The sequence below is a fragment of the Terrapene carolina genome, unplaced genomic scaffold (assembly GCF_002925995.2).
Source record: "Terrapene carolina triunguis isolate 2854851 unplaced genomic scaffold, T_m_triunguis-2.0 Scaffold85, whole genome shotgun sequence".
In the NCBI taxonomy this organism is placed as follows: domain Eukaryota; kingdom Metazoa; phylum Chordata; order Testudines; family Emydidae; genus Terrapene; species Terrapene triunguis.
In genome coordinates, this window is record NW_020664436.1 from 8,315,180 (window position 1) to 8,338,733 (window position 23,554).

General features: G+C 39.2%; 1 protein-coding gene across 6 annotated transcripts in view; it reads right to left on the minus strand.

Annotated features, from left to right (window-relative positions):
• The window catches only part of LTBP1 (latent transforming growth factor beta binding protein 1), a 315,320-nt gene that overhangs the window by 203,042 nt on the left and 88,724 nt on the right, over positions 1-23,554 (minus strand). For 5 of the 6 annotated variants that reach the window (XM_026649615.2, XM_026649614.2, XM_026649611.2 and 2 more), the window contains exon 5: positions 8,917-9,084. In XM_026649615.2, coding sequence (XP_026505400.1) covers positions 8,917-9,084 — 168 coding nt within the window. Of the gene's footprint in view, positions 1-8,916; positions 9,494-23,554 lie in introns of those variants that run through there. The other variant, XM_026649616.2, reaches the window with a different exon arrangement.

Below are 23,554 nucleotides of genomic sequence, written 5' to 3' on the forward strand. Positions count from 1 at the left end.
AGCCTTGAACCTTGTTCTAAAGCAGACTCTGACAGGCAAATTGAACTTGCTTAATCATTGCTGCAATATATTTAACAGTTAATCTTCTAAACAAGCTGTTGAGAATTCTAAAATTTTCAAGGGTCTACCAGGTAAAAAAGAAAAAAAAAATCATCTGGTAGCAAACAAAGCAAAAGACAATAAAGTTCAACAAAAGGGAAATGGTAATTACTGCAAGAACAGCAGAATCAAATCTTTTACCAAATAAGGCTATGTGCAGTTATGATTTTTGCAGTCAGTGTAATTCAAAAGAAGCCAACATCATGGGCAAGATCCTCACTATAATGGGTCAGATCCTCTCCTGGCATAAATCAGCACACCTCCACGGACTTCCAAGAGAGCTATGCCAATTTTCACAAGCTGAGGATCTGGCCCGTAGAACTTATGACATAAGAGAAAGTAAGCAATGTTTGAGCAAAACTCCATCTATGTGTTGTGTACACAACTTCAGCTTGTCATAACTTTTTCATTTCCCCAGTACTTTGACAGACAAGGTCTTTGAGTACTTTACAAGATTCTCATATGCTTCTAAATACCCACTGTATACAATCAATAAAAAGTCTGACCCAATACATTATTAATACTACAAGGAGAATCAAAAGGCTCCTACATCATCATTTCATTAAGAAAGGACAATCATAATGAAATATTGTGCCTGAACTAAATAATTACTTCAGAAACAGCCTACTCATTGATTAGAACATTTAAAGGGACACCATCAACTTGAAAATCAATTTTTTTTTTAAATCACTGCTCCCTTAGCAATGTCAGTAATAATAACTTAAAAAAATCTACCTGAAAGGTGTTTTCAAATCAGATTTGTAATTCTCCCGTTTTACAACTTGTTTTCATATGCTAATTCCTATACAGGCAGGGTAAAGCTCACCGATAAGCAAAGGATGCACACAAAACCTTTGCACCAGCTAAGTCCCACTTGTAGACCTCGAAAAAGTGCTTTACTCAAATGTAAGCGGTGAATGGATTTCACACTTACTAAGTACTGGAGATCAGAGTGTAATAATGAGGAAGATGAAAATACATTAAATAGTGTGTTGCACTTTTGGTATTCTCACTGGACCTTTTGCAACAGAGTGGCCAAGTGAATAAAAATACAATTATAATAGGTAGAAAACTAAATACTGAGTGTCTGACACAAGCAGCCAGAAAAGTTTTTAAGCCCTTTTCCACTTCTATCCAAATAGTTCTACAAGCTGTTTGTCTGACTTTATGCTTCCTTCTAATCTGCCTTCTCTGGCACACTGTCCTTTATATGTCATCAGTCTTTTCACTCCACTTTTATATGAAATATATGCCTGACTGGTTGTGCTATTTATGTATCAGCATTAACCAAACTATCCTTGAGAAGTTTCCTCAGTTATCATAGCTTTACAGTATCTCTCGAATCCTGTGGGATTCCACATATAAAATGGAGCAATGAAAGCAAACTTGGGCACCGTATTAAAAAGCAAATGGCAGCAACACAAGGAAAGAAAAAAGGTATGATTTAGCATCCTGTTTCTTAGTAATGAAATCTGGTGTTCATTTTCTTTCTTCTATGCCTACACTGACTTTTTAAAAGCAATTTCCTTAAAAACATTTAACTGCAACTCATTGCTATTGGATCTCTTCTCATACAAAGACTACAGTTAAAAATTGGCTTCCTTACAAGTCACATTTGTGTTTTAACGAAGAGTTTTCTACAGTACTTTCCAGAACTGTTTTAATAAAAAAAAAATTAACCTTTAAACTAAAGAGGCAACACAAGTTAATGAGCAGTACAACTCTGAAAAAACATGACTTTATTTGTGATAAAGTATTAACACTTACCATTTATATACTGCTTTATATTTCCACAGAATTTAGTAATTATCTAGAAAGCCTATTAAAATAATGATAATTACATAGTAACTCATGTTGCCACTACTATGTTCCATCCTAAGAGCTCATTGCTTCATAATGTAGTGCCCAAATGTCTTTTCACTGCTATACAACATGTATTGAATCACAGTGGGTTCAAAATATATCTTCAGGGATAATGCATAGTGCCTGCTTAGGCATTGCAAATGCATCCATCACCATAGTATCTAGGGACCAGATTGTATGGCTTTACAAATCTGTTTTCTGACATTTAAGCTGTGCAAAATAATTGTGTAGTTTTGAGCAAAACTACGTGCATTATCTTTTCTCAGGGACATGAGGAAGACTGAGTATCCGTCATAAAATACAGGATAAACACAAAAGAGGGTAAAATTTGAGCAAAATACTTTGTGCTTCTGCTTGGAGGTTTCTGTCTATAAATCATGGAGGAAGGCTCTGAAGTTGTTCAAAAACACACCTAACCTACACAGTAAACATATTACTGTAGGGTTGTCAATGTGATAACACTTTTAATAATATAATCATGTAAATGTGCTACACCATCATTCAGTACTGTTCATTATGTAAAGCATACAAGTTGTTTCTACGACATCACTTATTGATAATATAAGTATTTGAGCATTATTGCAGTGGGTATATAAGTATATACAGATTTTTGTGGTCTGTGCTGATATCTCTGACTCCTATTTGATTGATATGCCTGTGGGACACTGAGAAGGATGAGATTCATTTCTAACCTGTGACATTACAAAACCATATCAACAGAGGATCCCTGGGTGATCCTTAGTAACCTTTCAGTGTAGTGGAGAAGATTGAGAAAACCTTCACAGGGACCAAGAGAGAAAAAGAAGCAGAATGAACTAGCAGCTTCTGATTCCCAGTTCCATGATATCATAGGTGAGAACAGTTCACCTGCACCAATAAGAACATAAGAACGGCCATACTGGGTCAGACCAAAGGTCCATCTAGCCCAGTATCCTGTCTACCGACAGTGGCCAATGCCAGGTGCCCCAGAGGGAGTGAACCTAACAGGTAATGATCAAGTGATCTCTCTCCTGCCATCCATCTCCACCCTCTGACAAACAGAGGCTAGGGACACCATTCCTTACCCATCGTGGCTAATAGCCATTAATGGAGTTAACCTCCATGAATTTATCCAGTTCTCTTTTAAATGCTGTTATAGCCTTCACAACCTCCTCAGGTAAGGAGTTCCACAAGTTGACTGTGCGCTGTGTGAAGAAGAACTTCCTTTTATTTGTTTTAAACTTGCTGTCTATTAATTTCATTTGGTGACCCCTAGTTCTTGTATTATGGGAATAAGTAAATAACTTTTCCTTATCTACTTTCTCCACATCACTCATAATTTTATATACCTCTATCATACCCGCCCCTGAGTCTCCTCTTTTCCAAGCTGAAAAGTCCTAGCCTCTTTAATCTCTCCTCATATGGGACCCTCTCCAAACCCCTAATCATTTTAGTTGCCCTTCTCTGAACCTTTTCTAGTGCCAGTATATCTTTTTTGAGATAAGGAGACCACATCTGTACGCAGTATTCAAGATGTGGGCGTACTATCGATTTATATAAGGGCAATAATATATTCTCCGTTTTATTCTCTATCCCCTTTTTAATGATTCCTAACATCCTGTTTGCCTTTTTGACCGCCTCTGCACACTGCGTGGACATCTTCAGAGAACTATCCACGATGACTCCAAGATCTTTTTCCTGATTTGTTGTAGCTAAATTAGCCCCCATCATATTGTATGTATAGTTGGGGTTATTTTTTCCAAGGTGCATTACTTTACATTTATCCACATTAAATTTCATTTGCCATTTTGTTGCCCAATCACTTAGTTTTCTGAGATCTTTTTGAAGTTCTTCACTGTCTGCTTTGGTCTTAACTATCTTGAGCAGTTTAGTATCATCTGCAAACTTTGCCACCTCACTTTTTACCCCTTTCTCCAGATCATTTATGAATAAGTTGAATAGGATTGGTACTTGGACTGACCCTTGGGGAACACCACTAGTTACCCCTCTCCATTCTGAGAATTTACCATTAATTCCTACCCTTTGTTCCCTGTCTTTTAACCAGTTCTCAATCCATGAAAGGACCTTCCCTTTTATCCCATGACAGCTTAATTTACGTAAGAGCCTTTGGTGAGGGACCTTGTCAAAGGCTTTCTGGAAATGCTCTAAGGAACAGAGTCTGGCACCCTAATCACTTTCCCTAGGAGCAAAGCATCAGTCCCAGAGAAAGTGAGTTTTAACTTCACAGTCTGGGGATGCTGCAGGTGGAGTTCTCATAAGTATTTACTGGACTGCCCTATGCAATACAGAAGAAGGGAAAGAGCCATTAAGAACCTCCCCTTTCACCCAAGGGAGAGCACATTGAAAGAAATCTTCTCCAATCCCCCAGCACAGACTAGATGAAGGAAGAGACGACTAAAGGGGGATATGATTGAGGTCTATAAAATCCTGACTGGTGTGGAGAAAGTAAATAAGGAAGTGTTATTTACTTCTTCTCATAACAAGAACAAGGGGTCACCAAATGAAATTAATAAGCAGCAGGTTTAAAACAAACAAAAGGATGTTGTGAAGGTCAAGACTATAACCAGCTTCAAAAAAGAACTAGATAAATTCATGGAGGATAGGTCCATGAATGGCTATTAGCCAGGATGAGCAGGGATGGTGTCCCTAGCCTCTGTTTGCCAGAAGCTGGGAATGAGTGACAGAGAATGGATCACTTGATGATTACCTGTTCTGTTCATTCCCACTGGGGCACCTGGCATTGGCCACAGTTGGAAGGCAGGATACTGGACTAGATGGACCTTTGGTCTGACCCAGTATGGCTGTTCTTATGTTCTTAAGGGAATGTGTTTGTGGGTGTAAGTAAGGGGAGGACAGAATAGAGAAAGAGTGAGACAAAAGGAGGGGGGAGAAAGAAGAGAGAATTTGAAATGGAAGTGAAGAAGTGGAGGGAGAGATCGAGGAGTTGTGAAGTATGACATAAAAGGGAATGGGAGAACAAGGATTCTATCCTTGCCTCTGCCATAGTCTTCCTGTGTGACCTTTGGCAAATCACTTAATCTCTCTGAGTTTGCAATCTGTAAAATAGGGATAGTATTACTTCCCTACCTCACAGCAGTATTGTGAAGAAAAATTCATGAATGTTTGCAAGATGCTCAGATACAAAGATGATAACCACAGAAACCCTATAAATAAATAAAAAATACTCATTCAGGGCAGGGCTTGAAAGGGGTGCAGTATGGGAGGCACAGGGCCACACACTAAACAGTGAAGTTAAAAATAAAATACTGAATGGTTGCCTCTTTTACAGAGCTCAATTCAGGCAATGGTCCTGTAGAAAAAATAGCATGTGACCATATAATTAAAGGTTGTATCATAAGCACAATGGGGCAGAATTAAGATTGCATAGACCACCTTAATTTTTGCATTTCCTAACTTTTGATGTTTCACTTTACAGATGTAATGGTCTTTTAGTGAAGGTTTTTTTAAATGGATTTTCCTACTTGTTTTTTAAAAATGCTATAATGTGCAACTATTTGCTAGATGTAATAGACTGTGTAATGTGTCTAATGAATGAGGCAGGCGCCCTTGCTGTATTCTGTATGCATGCTTCTATACCCACCTACACAGACCATATAATGCAAGCCCCTACATATATGTAAGAACTGAAATTCCACTCAATTTTCTTATGCATATATGGGCATACCCAGTGAAATACTGAGAGATAATCTCTTCAGCAGAAATTTCCATTCACATTATATATTCACACATGCTTCATGCCAATGAAACATTGGCAATTTATTAGTCTCATTGTGTAATGAAATCCATGTGCAACGTAATTTTTTTTTTTAAACCAAATTTCACTGTCTCATGAAAAGACACATCTACAATCTAGAGTCTATCTCCCTTAAAAATATCAGGTTTTCATCATTTCCAGATCAAGTGCTAGAGCTCTTCAGAAAAGGTTGCAATTTTTTTTAGTTAGCTGAAAAATCATGTTTTTCCCAATCTGTATATTCTTGAAAACCAGTCACACATTTCTGGGGGAAAAAACTTTCAGAAAAATTTTGCTCCCTGACTAAGAGCTAGTATACCGAATTTCATCTGAAAAGATAAAACACTGAGCAAATTTTAGGAAACTGAAAATGAGCCATTAAAATGGAAATGCTTGGGAAACCTTATTATAGGTATCACTATGTGTTCTGCCTAAAATCCTAACTACAGCAATACAGTATTTGCAAAGCTAAGGTTGAAAATGAATATAAAAGTAAAGTTTGTTCATTATGAGCAATAAAAGCTCATCCACAATGTAACAGAACAACTGCTAATTTCAAGCTCCCAGCAAACAATTTAAACTTGCACATATGAACACATTTTTGCTGCTGTCTCTAAGGCGATTACACTAAGCCTCAATAACAGCCTAAAACAGCATTCTGATTTTTCCCTTGCAATAGGTGCCAATTATTAGGAGTAAGAGTTAATTGTTCAAATAGGGCATGAGGAATTATGCTTTTCACTTATGGGATAGATATTTTCTTTAAAACTTATGGAAAATTTGGTTTTAAAAAATAGAAAGGTAAAAACATATTTTCTCTGACCTAGCTGCACATCTTCAATAGAAAATGATCCCACAAAGCACCTGCATGTATCATTCTGTAACTTTGCACTGTGCAGCATTAAGCAATATCAGAACCGGGTCTTTTCAGCCAACAGCACAAATAAAATATACTAAAATTTTTAAAAAACAGGAGAATCTGACAAGGCTCAGATAATCACTAGTTTGTATGTTAGGAGAATGTCTTGATCAGGACAGGCTTAATTTAATATGAGACACCTGCCAATTATCAGAACTGGGATATTTGTACCACACAGATCATCATTAAAACATGTGCTTTAAGCCCTGAATCAGTCAAGAGGTCCCTGAAAATTAGGGACCACTGAAGTAACTGAGTCTACAGATGCACTGGTTCACCCTGGTCTTGTTTTTAAGAAATATTTTAAATTCACAGGCTAATTATATTTGTAACTGGAGAGCCCAAAAATCTTTGCTTAGATCCTAGTCTTAATTTTTATGAAGATAACTATCCTGAGAGCAACTAAGCATGCTTTTGGTTTGTTTCTAACAAACACTGTCTATAACATAAGTTTATGAAGTAGAGAAATGCATTATGATGAATGCAACTAAATTAATAAATATCTATACATGCACAATCACTTATTAGTATGCATTTCCAAACATAACATTCCCCTTCCTTTCCACTGAATATTATAATATACTGCTTTTTCTGAGTACTTTTAAGAAACTACTGTACATGCTGAATCAAAAAATATCTGGCCTCAGGCCAGGAAGGAAGGTGTGTTGCATGTTTTAACAGGTCACTTTCCACTCTCTCAAAGTTTTCAAATATTTGTGAAGAAATCAGATTCCAGAACATCTTTACACAGCAAATAAACTAGGTAAGTGCCCATCCTCAATGTTTCATCCTTTCTAACAAAAATAAAGTCAAATAAGGAAATTGCTTAGCTGTGGCAATTGCCAAGAATTAATAAATACCCATATTAACAGTAAATGTCAATTACAATTAATTAATTTAGCTTTCATTAGTAAAATCCTTTTTTTTTTTAAAAAAAAAGTCTCAGAATATCCACACTTCACAACGACATCAGTGCTGTATTCCTCTTTTTACAAAGCATGTTTTTACAGCAAAAGAAAACGTATGTTATACTAAGGTGCATGTTATACCAAAATGCATTGTCAAGGAGTGTGCTTAGATTTCAAAAGAGTTTGCATCCACAGCAAGGTAATCTAATAACAGTGTTAGAGTGACTGCTCTGTACTTTGCATCTTCTGTTCTGGATGTAAGAGAAGAATTGGATCCCCCCCCCCGAAACAGAAATATAGTGCACTTTTAAAAGGGCAACATTGGCCACCATCAATGCTGCCTGACATTTTGTTTATACTACCAAGAAACTAAAATTATAATGTGCATATCTATGATTCCTTGAGTGCACATTGGCAAAATAATTGATAAAAAAGGTGTGGAGATAAAAATACTATGGTATTTTCATAACAACAAAAAACCCGCTCTCAACAGCAGCAAGAAAATGTTTTTGTGAAATAAAGAATTTAAAGTCAATATGCCATACCTGTCTCTATATATCAAGATTTCTCTTAATTTACAGAAAAAAATATATGTGCACAAGAGGTACTACCATCATTAAATTATATAGTGCAGTTAAACTATGTAAACTCATTATCCCACAAATTATTCAGGATTTGTTTCACCATAACTTATCAGTTTTAGGTTATAGATTAGTATACTGTAGATACTCATTAAACAAGTATGGAAGCATGAGCATTAATAGTAACATGACTACTTCCCACAGAGAAATTACAGTATGTCAGAATTCTTAATTATATTTCTAAAATTTCAATCTTCTGTTAAGATATTAGATACATAATAAATCTGCTTTATTCACAGGACAAAAAGGGCAAGAGTTGTAAGCTGGCAACTCTGTACTGTAATAGGAATGCAGAGTCAAGCAACTCTCAGACGGAGCTTTTCAGGACAGTTTCACTAACTCAAACTAGTTTCCACCTTCATTTACTACAGTTTAAATAAATAGGGGGAGAAACAAACTTTTGTTTGGTATCTGACAAATCTTTCAGAATGTATTAATCCAAGCTTTGAGTTATGGGGTTTTCAGCAAAAGCTGTAGTCCAGTACACTGTAGTCCTGCAACTGAAACTTTAGATTATAAATGCAGATCTATTCTCTTTAGGACATCCGGGAAATGATCAAGAACATTTCAGAAGGAAACCAAAAACCTTGACTGACACACAATTGCTTTTACTTAAGCACAGCCTCTCCAACACAAAGAGTAACAGCTGCGCAACTGGTACTAATCACTAAAAATCTTCCTCTCTCTGTTAGCCAAGAAAGCTAAGGATAAGTATGGTTTGAGGGTACTTACCTACTCGGAAATTTGTGGCTGTCAGGGTGTCAGCTGCATGGCCATTTTCACTAATGAGGGTGGTGGTATTTCCCTTCTCACAGTTGTTCTGACAATTGCCCTTGGTACAAGTCACTTTACAGATGCTGGGCGTAAAGACCACCTTGATGCGGCCAGTGTGATTTCCCACTGCGAGCGGAGGCAAAGAAAAAAAGAAAAACAAGCAGATCACTTTGGTATCCATTGATTTCCTTCAAACGATAAAAAGAAAAAAGCGACAGGTCTATAGGAGGAGGCAGCCTGCAGTGCTCTCTCTCTCTCATCGATCTCCAGTGGTGTCTCAGGAACAGAAGTAGGAAGCTTAGCAAACAGAACTCCGGGACGCACTCCAAAACCACATTTAAAGTCAAGTCACTGGAGTAGGATTAGTAATCACAATGCTGCACTTTATTCACAGTCAGACAAAGAGCAATACCAAGGGCATGACAGCTTAAATAGCCAACTCTGACAAGCAGATGTAATGTAAAGAGGCTGACTGTGCACCTAGGGGTGAATAAACTCTTGTGTCCTCCTGCATACTTTTCCTGTTTCTGCTCTTATTAAGTCACTATTTGTAGCTCAACCCCTGGAAATGTTTTAGGCATGCGGCATGTCTGAAAACATCTGTCTCAAATCTCCTGGCACCCCAGCCTGAAGTGATCAAACCCTGTGACGCAGCTGCCTGGACCCTTTTTTTTTTTTTTTCCTCTTCTCTCTTCACAGTTTCTTGGCACTATTACTCCACATGGATTTACATATTATCGATTGAGTTTTGCAATCAACTGTTTATACTTAAACAAAGGTGAAGCAGGGGAAAGGCCTAATAAGTATCAATAGTTTAAAGTACAACTTTAGAGCTCTTATAAATATTATAGGAGAAAATCTGCCATTTTCCCCTTTTGTTTGTATGTTTTGTTTTGTTTTTTAAAAAGGTAACAAAGATTGACCATATACTAATTGGAGTTTAAACTCCTCAGGCCAAATTCATCCCTCATGTAAACTATCTGACTTAAGTAGGTTTTACATTATGGATATTTTTGGCCCCTCACCTGGATGTTAAAGCCAAAAGCTAAAGAAAAAGAAAAAACAAAGAAGTGATTCTATTTTGAAACTATTTCCAAATAAAATCTTTTTTGTTGTTTTATTTTTAGTTATTACTATTTTGTCAAGTACTTGTAAATATATTAGGATACATTTGTGAAAATTGTCCATTTCAAATTTTACATTTAAAAAACAAATTAGAGACATACAGAGAAAGAACATCTCTTTTCTTATACTGCCCCTGCAGCAAGAGCAGTCAGATTACCCACAAGCGGTCCAATCTACTTTACGAAATATCCTCCAGATAAATATTTTTTGATAAAATTCAGGAAGATGGAGAAAATCTTTCCACTTCAAAAGACTATACATTTATATTGTTTCTGGCTCTTTATAAAATAAATAAATTAAAACGATTGTGCCAACTGTCTTTTCTGCAATAAGGGGCATTACTCTAGTTGACCAGCAGCTGCATTACAGATGTTTCCACCTTATCATAAACAATACTTAAAAAACAAGCATAGGCTAGAAATACATAGAAACGAAGCATTTAGTCAACCATCTGATTTCATTAATTTTAATTAATTTAAAGGCACTTTAGATTGTTCAGAAGCTAAGCCATTGTTTATAATAACTACTGATACACCTTCCCTGACAAACAGAAATCAAATGGCTTGAATTGTGAAGATTTCCAAAAGACAGATTTAAAAGCACCTAAGATAGTTTCACAAGGAATATTAGTGTTTTATATTTTATTTGGAAGATTTCTTTAAAAAAAAAAAAAAGTTATTTCCCAGAAAAAAAAAAAGTCTTTCTATTTTATATTTTGAAGGCATTTTTGTAACAGGTTTCCTTTATGAAGTGATCTAAGTAAAAAACATGCTTAGTTGAGTAACAAAAGTAAGTCCTGCCTACACTGTAAAAATGACTGTATTGGGAGACTCCCATTAGTGTCCCAACTCAGTTAAAATACAATTTTGGCTTTGCCAGTGTAGATGAAACTAAACCATGTTCTAATTGTATTCCGGAAAGGACAGTTACCTGTTCCGTAACTGGCGTTCTTCGAGATGTGTTGCTGCTGTCTATTCCTGCTGCTCCGTGGCTAGATGCGGAGGAGGGAAGGTGTACCGAGGCTGTTCGACGGGTCCTGCTTGAGAGCAGGAAGCCGTCCACACGGAGGTCCTACCTGGCTAAGTGTTATCGGTTCTCTATATGGGCGAGGGAGAAAGGTTCCTCCCCCGCGTCTGCTCCGCTCCAGCTTGTCCTGGACTACCTCCTGTCCCTTAGGACCCAAGGGTTGGCCCCCTCCTCGATCAGGGTGCACCTGGCGGCCATCTCGGCCTTCCACCCTCCGATGGCGGGACAGTCCGTGTTCTCCCACCATATGATTTCCAGGTTTTTAAAGGGTTTGGACAGAGCGTTCCCTTATGCTAGACCCCCAGTCCCACCGTGGGACCTGAACCTGGTACTGTCACGCCTCACGGGGCCACCCTTTGAGCCCCTGGCCACGTGCTCCTGGTCCCACTTATCGGAGAAAGTGGCGTTTTTGGTGGCTATCACCTCAGCCCGCAGGGTGTCGGAGCTTAGGGCACTGACCTCTGAACCCCCATACACTGTTTTCCATAAGGGGAAGGTCCAGCTTCGCCCGCTCCCGGCCTTCCTGCCGAAGGTGGTCTCAGCGTTTCATATGGACCAGGACATTTTTCTGCCAGTCCTGTGTCCTAAGCCCCATTCCTCCAATGAGGAACGACGCCTACACATGCTAGATGTGCGTAGGGCGCTGGCCTTTTACTTAGACCGAACGAGGCCATTCCGGAAATCCCCTCAGCTTTTCATTGCTACGGCCAAATGCATGAGAGGGCAACTGGTTTCCACCTACTGTGGAATACACAGGAGCAATCACTCGAAGAAGAATCATTGTACAACACTGCCAAGTCCTGAGCAGTACCACAATTTGGGAACAAAGTTAAAATACAATTTGATCAACAAAATAATTTTTACTACACAGCTAATAATTTACGTGAAAACGTCCATGGCAGGAACATGTTGGGGGATTGGTTGGCCTGACCTGATTAGACCCAACATTCAGTTAGCTCTCACTTCTCCAATTGTAAATTTGCAGTCTACTACTGCTGTGTATGTATGTGTGTGTGTCTCAGAGAGAGGGAGGATTTTGGCAAGTAAGTTTAGGTGCCTAAATATGAATTTAGGAGTCTAACATTAGATAACCAGGTTTTAAAATGTTGGCCAATGTCTATAAGCGTGAAGAGTCTCCCTAAAATCTTTACAGGTGGCCTTCCAGGTGAGTAAGGTATTCAGACAGCCATGCAATCAAAGCCATAGAGGATTAAAGACAGAGGATGTAAAGTGACAAATGGTGATTGGAATTACTTGTACAATCTTTTTGATAGATCACCAATTCACTTTTTCAGGGCATCCCTGGAACTAGCATTCTTCTTTTCCCTGCCTGGCTGGCAAGTACCCTTATCTTCTACTCCCTCAGCCAAACACATGGATAGCGTGCAAAGATGGAGAAAGCACCCCTGTAGGGTGTGTGTTGAGCATCTGTCTGGGGAAAAGAGGAGTCTCATGGACCACAGGGGAAAAAAAAAAAAGACAAGAGATACTCCTCCCTTATAATTATGGACCTTACTTTCCCTGCATATCCTCAGGTTCAGATACAATACTCATGAGCATGATATATATCCCTAAATATAAGAAAGGTTAAAAAAAGAGAAACCACAAACTTTTATTCTGAAAGAAAGCATTTGGCAGAAACTCTGCCAGGTGCGCTCAGAGTTTTCTGCATTCTCTTCCCTTCTTCTGTGGGTTTTTCACAGGAGGGTATGACTTAGTCCTATCTGAGAAACAGTATCCTCCAATGCTTTCTTAGTAGATTTGGCAGAGTTGATGTTAAAAACAATAATTATTTCAGGCTTGACAAAGTACAGAACAGCTATGGCCTTGACACCTTCCTCGAGTTTGCCTAATTTATGGTATGGGAGGACAATGTAATTTAAGATCACGCACACACTATACTTCATCTTTACCTAAAAAGCGACAAAATGTCCTGTGGCACCTTATAGACTAACAGAAGTATTGGAGCATAAGCTTTCGTGGGTGAATATGCATCTGACGAAGTGGGTATTCACCCACAAAAGCTTATGCTCCAATACTTCTGTTAGTCTATAAGGTGCCACAGGACACTTTGTCACTTTTTACAGATCCAGACTAACATGGCTACCCCTCTGATATTTCTGCTATATAGAGTTAGTTTCAGTTATTTCTGCATGTTCACAAGGCCACTGCCTACAACGACTGCTGGAGGCATGTGCTAATCAGTGCTAAATGGGTATTGTTTGTTAAGTTATCTTGGGCCAAATTCCCAATGGAGTTGCAAAGGTGCAACTAAGAACAAAGTTTCGTCTCAAACTGGTATCACATATTCATGCATTCTTAACTTTGTCTTCCTTCTCCTCTGGAAGGTGCTGAGACAGAGTGGTGATGAGCATGACAGATGTTTAATATATATTAATTGTGTAGTATAGAACTAAAAATGTACTCAATGCTGTACCACGAACAACAATAAAGACTGTCAGGCCTTCAGGGTAGAGACTATCTAGTAGCATCAGAAATGGAGAATAAAAGCCAAACAAAGATTTTCCCCCTACCACTCCACTGTGACCAGTGGGGATTTGGTCTGTTATATTTTAGTAGGAAGAATGAATGCACTGAAGAGTGAGGTAGTTAGCGGGGTCTAGGACCAGATGGTCCGGACGGCTGCTTTGGCCATACCTGGCACAGGGTTATAGAAGGTATAAGAATCCCTCAGGTTAACCTCCTCGGTCACTTTGTCTATAGTGCTAACCTGTCCAGATCTCTTTCTGGAAGAATTACTATAAATTTTGCTGAGTATGTGGAATGTTTTTTTTATTTACTTGAACTACACACATCCCTCTGAAGTTTACATGACTATCCTCAAAGTTACAGTATGCTGCAGGCTTCCTAACCATGATGACATTCTATAGTTTAAATGAACCTCAGAATATTTGGTGCATGAACCTACTCTAAAGGAAGTCAGTGAGAGTATTGCTATTGATGTCAGAAAGAGCAGGATCAGGCTCTTAAAAATGTAAGAATGGCCATACTGGGTCAGACCAAAGGTCAATCTAGCCCAGTATCCTGTCTTCCGACAGTTCTCAATGTCAAGTGCCCCAGAGGGAATGAACAGAACAGGTAATCATCAAGTGATCCATGCCCTGTCGCCCATTCCCAGCTCTTGTTATGAAGAAGACTGTTATCATCCCATATGTGAAGTTGAGTGACAAGTGGGAAGGAGCAAATTATCCACAAACTTAATAAAAATCATGTACACCTATATATATTTTGAGGGCAGAAAAAGTCTCCACTCACAACTTTTGTTCCTTGATTACATTATAGTACTAATTTTTTTGTGATTTGGAAGGTACCTTTAAATAACCAGTCAGTCATTCCATAGGACAGTAGACATTATGATGGGGCTGCTAAAGGCAACTTCAAACAGTCTTAACAAGGAAAATATCTGTGCAAAACACAGTAGATAAACTTGAAAGAATTCGGAGACTTCAAGAATGCAACTATCTTTTCTCTCTTCCTCTCTTGTTAAAAGTACTCCCTCTTAAGCTACAAATTCAATTTTTTTGAACTCTTTAGTTGACCAACGTTTTTTTAATTGTTGACCAAAAAAAAAAAAAAACTTAGAAGGAAATGACTTATTTCCTAAAGCTAGTCTCTCCCAGTTATTTTACCACCCCACCTGGTTTAATTCTTCCCAACAGATTTGTTTTTTCAGCCAAAAGGAAAGCTGACATTGTATAAAAATCTACCGTGGAAGTAAAAAGTTTATTTATACTTTTTGTTTAATAATGACCTATTTAACCTTTAACAATATACAGGGAAAGTGCCACTGAGTCATGAACAACAAATCATCCTAATCATTAATAAATCAACAAATTTCCCCAGAGATTAGACCAATTTAAACCATGGCTTTTAAAAACTCCCAGAAGATTTTGCCCAGTTCCTCTATCAGTCAGGGTGCGGAAGATCAATTTACATTAGGAGCAAAGGAATTTAGACAAAAAACATTTCAATTTGATGCCCAATGCATAGCCCAGAGTAAGGGTTCCCTGAATCTGCTAACGTGCAGAGTGAGCATACACTGGGGGGTTCAGGGAACCCTTACTCTGAGCTATGCATTATCTAGTCCTAAACACTACAAGATTCTCCTTATTCTCACAGCTGCGCGGCCCCACTCTGCAGGTCAATGTAGGTGAGCATAGCCTCCCCCCCCATTCCTTTTAGGGTGCCACGCACCCCTGGGGAAATAGGAATGGAACAGTATCTGCACACTTCTGAGCACAAAGACTGAAATTCTGCATGGCCCTTATGCATTCCAATCAGGGGAAGAAAATCTCCGCCACTCAAACCTTATCTGTATAAAGACCAGTCATAGCCCTTAGTATTTTTAATGATAGCCATGAGTGCAGAGCAAAGACTAGAACATTCATGGACTCCAAAAGATTTTCCATAGTTGCACACTAGTATTTCTTTAACAGCACTGATTGAGGGCACCTATTTGCAAAGATAAAATGTTATCCCTCTTTTCAGATACTCAGTTTGTCTGCATTTGCATACCCCACATTCAATCCTATTTCCACTAGCTTAGTAGGAATATTTCCAGGAAGCTGTGAGGGTGTGGGGAGGAATAAGGCTCATCACGGAAACTAGACATAGCACCACAGTTTTAGTTCATCCAAGATCTAGATGGCTTTATACTAGATTGTATTATATAAAAAGTACCCACTGGCCTACTATATTATGTAAAGTGTGTGTGTACAATCATCATATATACACAAATATTATGAATAAGAGGGAATAGGGATTTGGGAAACTATCCCTTAATTAGTTGTGGCCAAACCTCTACAATTACATTGTTGCCACTACCTACTGGTTGCCTTTTTCCTACAATTTTTTAAAACTCTGCCCCTCAATTATTTTTGCCACAATTCTATTGTCTCATTGTTGCCTTCTTCATTAAGTACTGCCAGACCTCTGATATATTTGTTATTATCTAAAGGCCCAGTTCTGTCATCCTTACGCAAGCCAATGGGACTACTCACAGAGCAAGGTACTATCTAACACAAGGGTGACAGAACTGATGCCTTAATAGCTTCCTTCTCACAGTGTCATTCTTAAGTTCAGTGCTGCCATTATTACCTGTGCTCCTGTATTTCTCCAATATTTGCTCAGAGTTACAGTTCTGACAACTCAGGCTACCGCCACATACAACTCCTTCCACCTCTAGTCATGCCTCCTGTACTCATCTCCATTAACCTCCCTCTTTTTCCTCACGTGCTCTTCTCTCCACATCTTTACGTCTCCCTTCATTATTCTGTTCTCACAAGCTCTACTGCCTTCTTCATTTAAATCTCCCCAGCTCCACATATGATCCCCCCCTTTTCACTCTCACAAATTCTCTTCTCAGCTCCACTTCTCCCACTGGGTATGCTGTGGAGCAAGGCTATAAGCAGAGAACAGGCAGGCAGCGCACTAAAGCTGCAGATGCTCCTGTCCGGGGAGCCCATTCTCTTCTGATCACGCTAATCCAGCATCCTTCTAACAGTGTGACAGAATGGCTGGCCTGCTCTATGTAATTTGGCCATAGTACTGGGTGCTCTGCCTTTCATTTTTCCCCCTCCAGTATGAAGCAGAGCTCTCAGACTTCTTACTTCTGCCCTTGCTCTTTTCTTTATTTTTATTTATTTATTGGTGTCTCTTTCTTCCTTAGTGTCCCTGTAATACAAAAGAAAGAGAGGGGAGAGAGTAGGAGAGTTGAGGAGGAGGCTCTGTACTTCTGGAAAGAAAAAGATCTTTGGAAAGAGGTTCTCTTCAGACTCTCATAATCAGAGCTGGGGATTCACAACTCCTTGTCTTGATTCCCACTGGGTAACACCATAACAATACATCCCTCATTCCACTGCCATAGGATGGGAGAAGAGAGAGGGGTATACAACAAACAACTTGTGTTGATTGCATTAAACAAGCAATCTTACACATGGCATGGCAACATGTCTGGCCCATTTATAAAAAAAGTCCGTACTTCAGTTCTCGTAGTTAATATTGAATTAAGATAAAATAGAAAGTATACAACATATCTTGGTTAAATAATTCACCATAGCAAAAGTTGTTCTGTCCAAGTAATCTTTTTTCATTAACCCAGACAGATTCTGAAAAAGTATCTTCATTCTACAATGTTAAAGGTTTGATCCTGCCCTTCCCTCCTACACAATGACGAGCATCACTCCTTATACCATAAAAGTAGTTGCTACACATGCAGGCACAAGTGCTGTAGTGGTTTTTCAAGAAATTCATAACTATATTATACACCTCTGCATCAGAGATCTTTTGTGGATAAAGCATTCCCTCTGAGACTGACACCACTTTTTTGTCTGAGTCAGAGGCGCGCACAATAATTGTAACTGATTTTGTTCATTTGCGAAAGCGTGTAGCATATGAATGATCATGACTGGGTTAGGAAACTGGGGTCTCTGTCAAAAGGTTTTTATGAATCACCTTTCTTCTTCCTTGTATATTTTACTACCATCAAGTCTCTGGGCAGTATCCTCAGACAGAGGATTTTGGACTATGGCCATTTTTCCATGTTTAAAACAATGTAAAAACATGCCTAATAGCAGTGTGAGCAATACTGTTATTGTTTCCTGGCAACCAGCTTCAGGGCATTCCAGCAAAAAAAAGTGGCCCAAATAATGAATAGAAGCAATAATGTGGTTTGCGGTGCCTAACAAAATGGTTTTAATTCTGCTGTGTCATGTTCATCTTGTTTTTTTTTTTTAAATCAAATTATACCATAACTCCTCAGGTTAATGTTTGTAGACCCAAATCAGTAAATCCACACTTGGGATCAGATTATCTTTCAAAGCTACAGGACAGAAACCAGCATTATTTATTGGTCATCACAGATGCAGAGTGGCATTGCTGGTTTTACCCAACGTCCCAAATAGGGATTTGCACTGAGGGCTAGAATAAAACACATAAAGATGCAATAAACATCAAGAATGTGTGATCAGTTGTTGAACTCAACAACTTTCCACGTGGACTCACATGCAACAGGATTCAGGTGGTCCAAGGATGGATGAAAGCAAATTATTAAGGTCATAATCATCTTTATGTCTCTGTGTAAGAGCCTGATCCAAAACCCACTGACTTAATAGGAAACTTTCCACAGTTGACAAGAAGGGGTGAGTATCAACAGAGGGGAAATTACTTTTTGTAGTGTCCCAGCCACTCCCAGTCTTTATTCAGGCCTAATTTGATGGTGTGAAGTTTGCAAATTAATTCCAGTTCTGCAGTTTCTAGTTAAAGTCTGTTTCTGAAGGTTTTTTTGTTGAAGAATGGCCACTTTTAAGTCTGTTATGGGATGTCCAGGGAGATTAAAGTGCTCTCCTACTGGTTTTTGAATGTTACAATTCTTGATGTCTGATTTGTGTCCATTTATTCTTTTGCGTAGAGATGGTCCGGTTTGGCCAATGTACATGGCAGAGGGGCATTGCTGGCACCCCTTCTTGTCAACTGTTGAGAATGGGCCACATCCACCCTGACTGAATTGGCCTCGTTAGCACTGACCCTCCACTTGGTAAGGCAACTCCCATCTTTTCATGTGCTGTATATTTATACCTCCCTACGGTATTTTTCACTCCATGCATCTGATGAAGTGGGTTATAGCCCACGAAAGCTTATGCCCAAATAAATTGGTTAGTCTCCAAGGTGCCACAAGGACTCCTCATTGTTTTTACCTCAATAGGATACTGAATATAAGGTGTAATGCACTAAATTGTCCACCATTTCAAGGAAGTAAGTGAAATAAAGAGGAACTGCATATGAGCTTACAAAGCACATTAATGTAACATTACATTTACTGAAAGGTAGCAAGCAACTAAAAAGTACTAAGAAAGTCAACAAACTGTAAACAATGACATATGTGGATGAGCCATCAAAAACAGGTCATCAGGGAGATAACTTGTGAATATATTCAGTCCTCTCCATATACTGAATCTCCATTAAAATCATCTCATTTAACACAGAAAAAAGCCAAGGACTGGTTTATTAGCATAAAATCCCAAAATAAATAGGTATGTCACCGACACTGAAATCTTAGTTTCACTGGATAGAAAGAGCTGCTTCCAGGCCGTTCTCCTGCAGTAATTCTTTGTCATTGACGATGCAGCGCAGCCACGGCTGGCCTGGGTCAGCTGGCTGGAGCTGCGAGGCTAAGAATTGCTGTGCAGACTTTCAGTCTCCAGCTGCAGCCCAAGCTCTGAGACCCTCCATTCTCGCAGGGTCTCAGAGCTTGAGCTCCAACCCAAGTCCCAATATCTACACAGCAAGTTTTCAGCCCCGGAGCCTGAGTCCAAGTCAGCTGACCCAGGCCACTGAAGGTTTAATCCCTGTGTAGACATAGCCTGTTAGTAACATCACTCAGGCCTGTAAGAGAAAACTAACACCAGAAAAATATTTTCAATTTCTTATGAGTGAAACAAGACTACTTCTTAGCTACTTACAAAATTCCTACTAATTCTGGGTATTTAAGACTTGTATAACAACAATTCTGATGTTAAGATCCTTGTATTCTCTTCCTTCTTTCTTCTTAAAAAAAAAAAAAATGTTGTGATGCTGACCTAGCGAGGGTTAAGCAACCAGCAGGCTGGGTGACCTGGAAGCAACCCTTAAGGACATTTTAGAAGAGTATTGAAATGGTAAACGGGGCCATTCCTTGTAGTTATCAAAGTCACGGTTAAGTAGACCAGAATCTTTAATATGTATGCCTGTATTGTTAGAGAATCAAAGCGTAGATACTAACTGTATTTGCCTACCGTTCATCAGTTTCAGCTTCCATATTTTAAAAGGTTCATAGTTGTTCTTCCATTTGGGGGGGGGGAGGGGGTTATGCAACTTAAATTAATTTCCATGAAGAGGCAACCCAAGCCTACAATCTGGATCTGCTGTCATTACTGAATTCATGATCATGAGGGGTTTTTTTTTGAACATTCAAATTGGCAATACGTTTTCTTTTTGTGTATGTGTGCAAGTTTTCATTTGCTGACTGAGCCTCAACATTCCCACAAATCTGTGAAAATAGTTTGGTAAGGATATTAATGAAATTCTAGCAATTCCAGTACATTAAGAGAAGCTCTCAAACTGTGTCTGCAGTGCTTGTATGCTGACTCTGTCCTTATATCCCATTTCTCTTTTTGAGTTAATATTACCTGACACATACCCTAAGTTTAGAAAATCTGGTAAATATATTTTCCCCATATCACATACTATTATAGATGTTTTTCATTTTTGTTATTAAAGATTTAGTATTGTTATTAAAATAATAATTTTCACTTGTATAGATGCATTTATATAATGCTCCAAGGATTTCAGAGAACTTTACTTACTCTTGTACTGTTGAATACTTTAGTAAATTTAAATTAAATTTACTAGTATCTGTAGCCAAAGCAACTATTTTTTTTAAATAAAAAAAGCAAATGCTTATTTGCTTAGTTACTGCATAGTCAAACTGATGTTGCCGCAGCCTAGCCTAAAATCTTTGAGTTTCTTTAGAAAAGACATTAATATGTAGCCCTATGTGTCTTTTGGGGGAAATGTCTCACTGGTTAAGCCAAGCAAATGGAAGAATTATTTTGTTATTTATGCAATGTTGTTTTAAAGTGAAACATCAAAAGAGAAGGAAAAAAAGAATATTCAGTCCACTGAGACTTGCTTCTGTTTGAGATTTTCCCCAAAGTCAACACATATTGAATAGCTAAAATAGAATTGCACTATAATGTTTCATCACAGAGACACATTTCAGATGTTAAGTGTCATATCTGTGAAAGTCTTTTTTCATTATTAGAATACCTCATGTACCCACAACTGTTTTCCCACATTTATTGACAGGGAATGGTGTCATTAGGCTGTGTCATGCAATGGAGACAATGATCCAGTTTCACCTTCTCCCCACCCCGAAAACAACCTATGAAGTCTTCAGTGAAACAGCATGGGCAAATATAGCATAAGGCCTGAGGTTTAAAGAAGAACTTATCCAAATTAAAATTTCATAGGCATTAAATATATTGTTATGGCAAAATTTTAACTAAAAGTCTTCTACACTTAACAGAATTCCAAGTCTTGCTATATTTTTCTCACAATAATAAATAGTCCTTATATTTTAAAAACACAATGCAAATAGGTGCCATAAACACGGAACAATTATGTGCAGCAGTAATTAATAAAGAATGATTGTTTTATGATTTTCACATTAATATTCTGATGCATGTGCAACCGCCATACAAAGCTACAAGAGATATCTATGCATATTTGATGGATGACCATATAATGAAATCAATTTGTGTTTTTCTATTTAATGAATCATTGTAATATTTTCAAGACAATGCAAAAGCCTAAGTTTCAGTTAGATAGTTACATTCTGGCTATTGTTCTAGATTCTATTGTTTTGCACTATTGATCAAAGGTTTCCAACTGCTATCCCAGAAGTAGTTGCATTTTAATGATGGATGAAGTAATAGCACGGTGCTTATATAGCACAGTGATTGGCATGAAAATAGATTAGATAAGCAAGATGCTGATTCCTGATTACATATAGTTTGCAATTTTAATTAAAGCACAAAAAAGTGACATTAGGAATGATATTCTGAATGTGAAGATAAGTTCTCAAAAGTTAGGAAATGCCAGAATAAAGCTTGTCCATGCTCCCTCATACATTGACACATGATCCCACAGTATTTTTTCCACAGGACACTTGCCTCAATGAGTTCACAGAATGGACAGGACTTAATTAATCAGGCAGCTGTTCCATATTTATTTTTATCCTCCTCATTCATTGTGTGGCTCCCAAGCCTTGGTTACTCTACATCCTGAACTAAATAAGGATTTTTTTTTATTTCTTCCTGGGTTTTCCCTATTGAGCTCATCATCATAACGCAGTGCCTCAAACAAACAAATTAATTTATCTTCAGAACACCCCTTTTAAGTAGGGAAGTATTAGTATCCCCATTTTACAGATGAGCAACTCTGGCAAACAAAGATTAAGGCAAAAATCTCCAAAAGTATACACTAACTTTGGAAGTCACAATGACTGCATGCCTATTTTGAGAGTGAAGGACTGACCATCCACCACTCCCCTTGATTTCAGCTGGAGACGTGAATGCTCAACCCTTCTGAGAATCTGGTCCGAGCGGTCTCAAATCGGGACCCAGATAATGGGTCATACCACTGAAGGCCATTCCTGGAAAGACTGGGTTATATACCTGTAACTGGAGGTTCTTCACGATGGGTGTTCCCTATCTGTATTCCACACATGGGTGTACCTGGGTGCTAGGCACCTGAGTCCGTCCATAAGTGTTTCTTAGCAGTGTTCGTTGACCCACATGTGTCGTGCATCTCCTTCTGCTCTCAGCCGAGAGTATAAGAGGTAGTGTGGGTCAACGCCTCTCCAGTTTCCCTCTTACCATTATAGAATCCAGTCCAAAGCAGAGGGGATGTTGGGGTAGTGGGGTCCACACATCTCAAAGAACCTCCAATTATAGGTAAAAAACCTCCTCCTCTTCTTCTTCAAGTGATGGGCCCTATTGCACACACAGATGACTCGCGAGCAGCAGGGCCGGCTCCAGGCACCAGCCTTCCAAGCAGGTGCTTGGGGCGGCAATCTGCAAGGGGCGGCAGTCCGTGTGTTTTTGGCCCCAAGCAGCGCGCCGAATTGCCACCGTGGACGGCGGGGGCAGTCCGTTCGCCGTTACGCGCGTTTCCGCGGCGGCAGCAATTCGGTGGCAGCTTCTATGTTCTGCTGTCCACGGCGGCAATTTGGTGGCAGCTTCTGTCTTCTGGTTGAAGCTGCCGCCGAATTGCCACCGCGGAAACGCGCGTGCCGCCCTAACGGCGCACGGACTGCCCCTGCCGTCCACGGCGGCAATTCGGCGCGCTGCTTGGGGCGGCAAAAACAGTAGAGCCGGCCCTGGCGAGCAGTGATCAGCGCAGACAGTGCATGTGAGGATGCCAATGGAAGTGCGGTCTGCAGTACATCCTGGTCCATGGCTGCATCTGTAGCTGCTGCTTGTGCGATGGCATAGTGTGTCGTGAATGTATGTCAGATCACCACACCACTGCTCAACACATATCCTGCCAGGACACATTGGCCAGTGAGGCTGAAGTGGCGGCCTGCACCCGTACAGAGTGCTTTGTGACTCGGTCAGGCAGGAGTATGTTGGATCATTTGTAGCATTCACAGATGCACCCCGAGGCCCATTTGGAGATTCACTGGGACAAGAGGGCTTTGCCCTTTGGCCTGTCAGTGATGGTCATAAATAGTTTTGGCAATCTGCAAAATAGTCGAGTCCTGTGGAGGTAGAATGCTAGTGTGTGACAGATGTCGAGGGAGTGCAAGGCTTTGTCAGTGGAGGTGGCGTGTGGCTTGGGGTGGAAAACCAGTCGGTGGATAGACTGATTGAGGTGGAACTCAGAC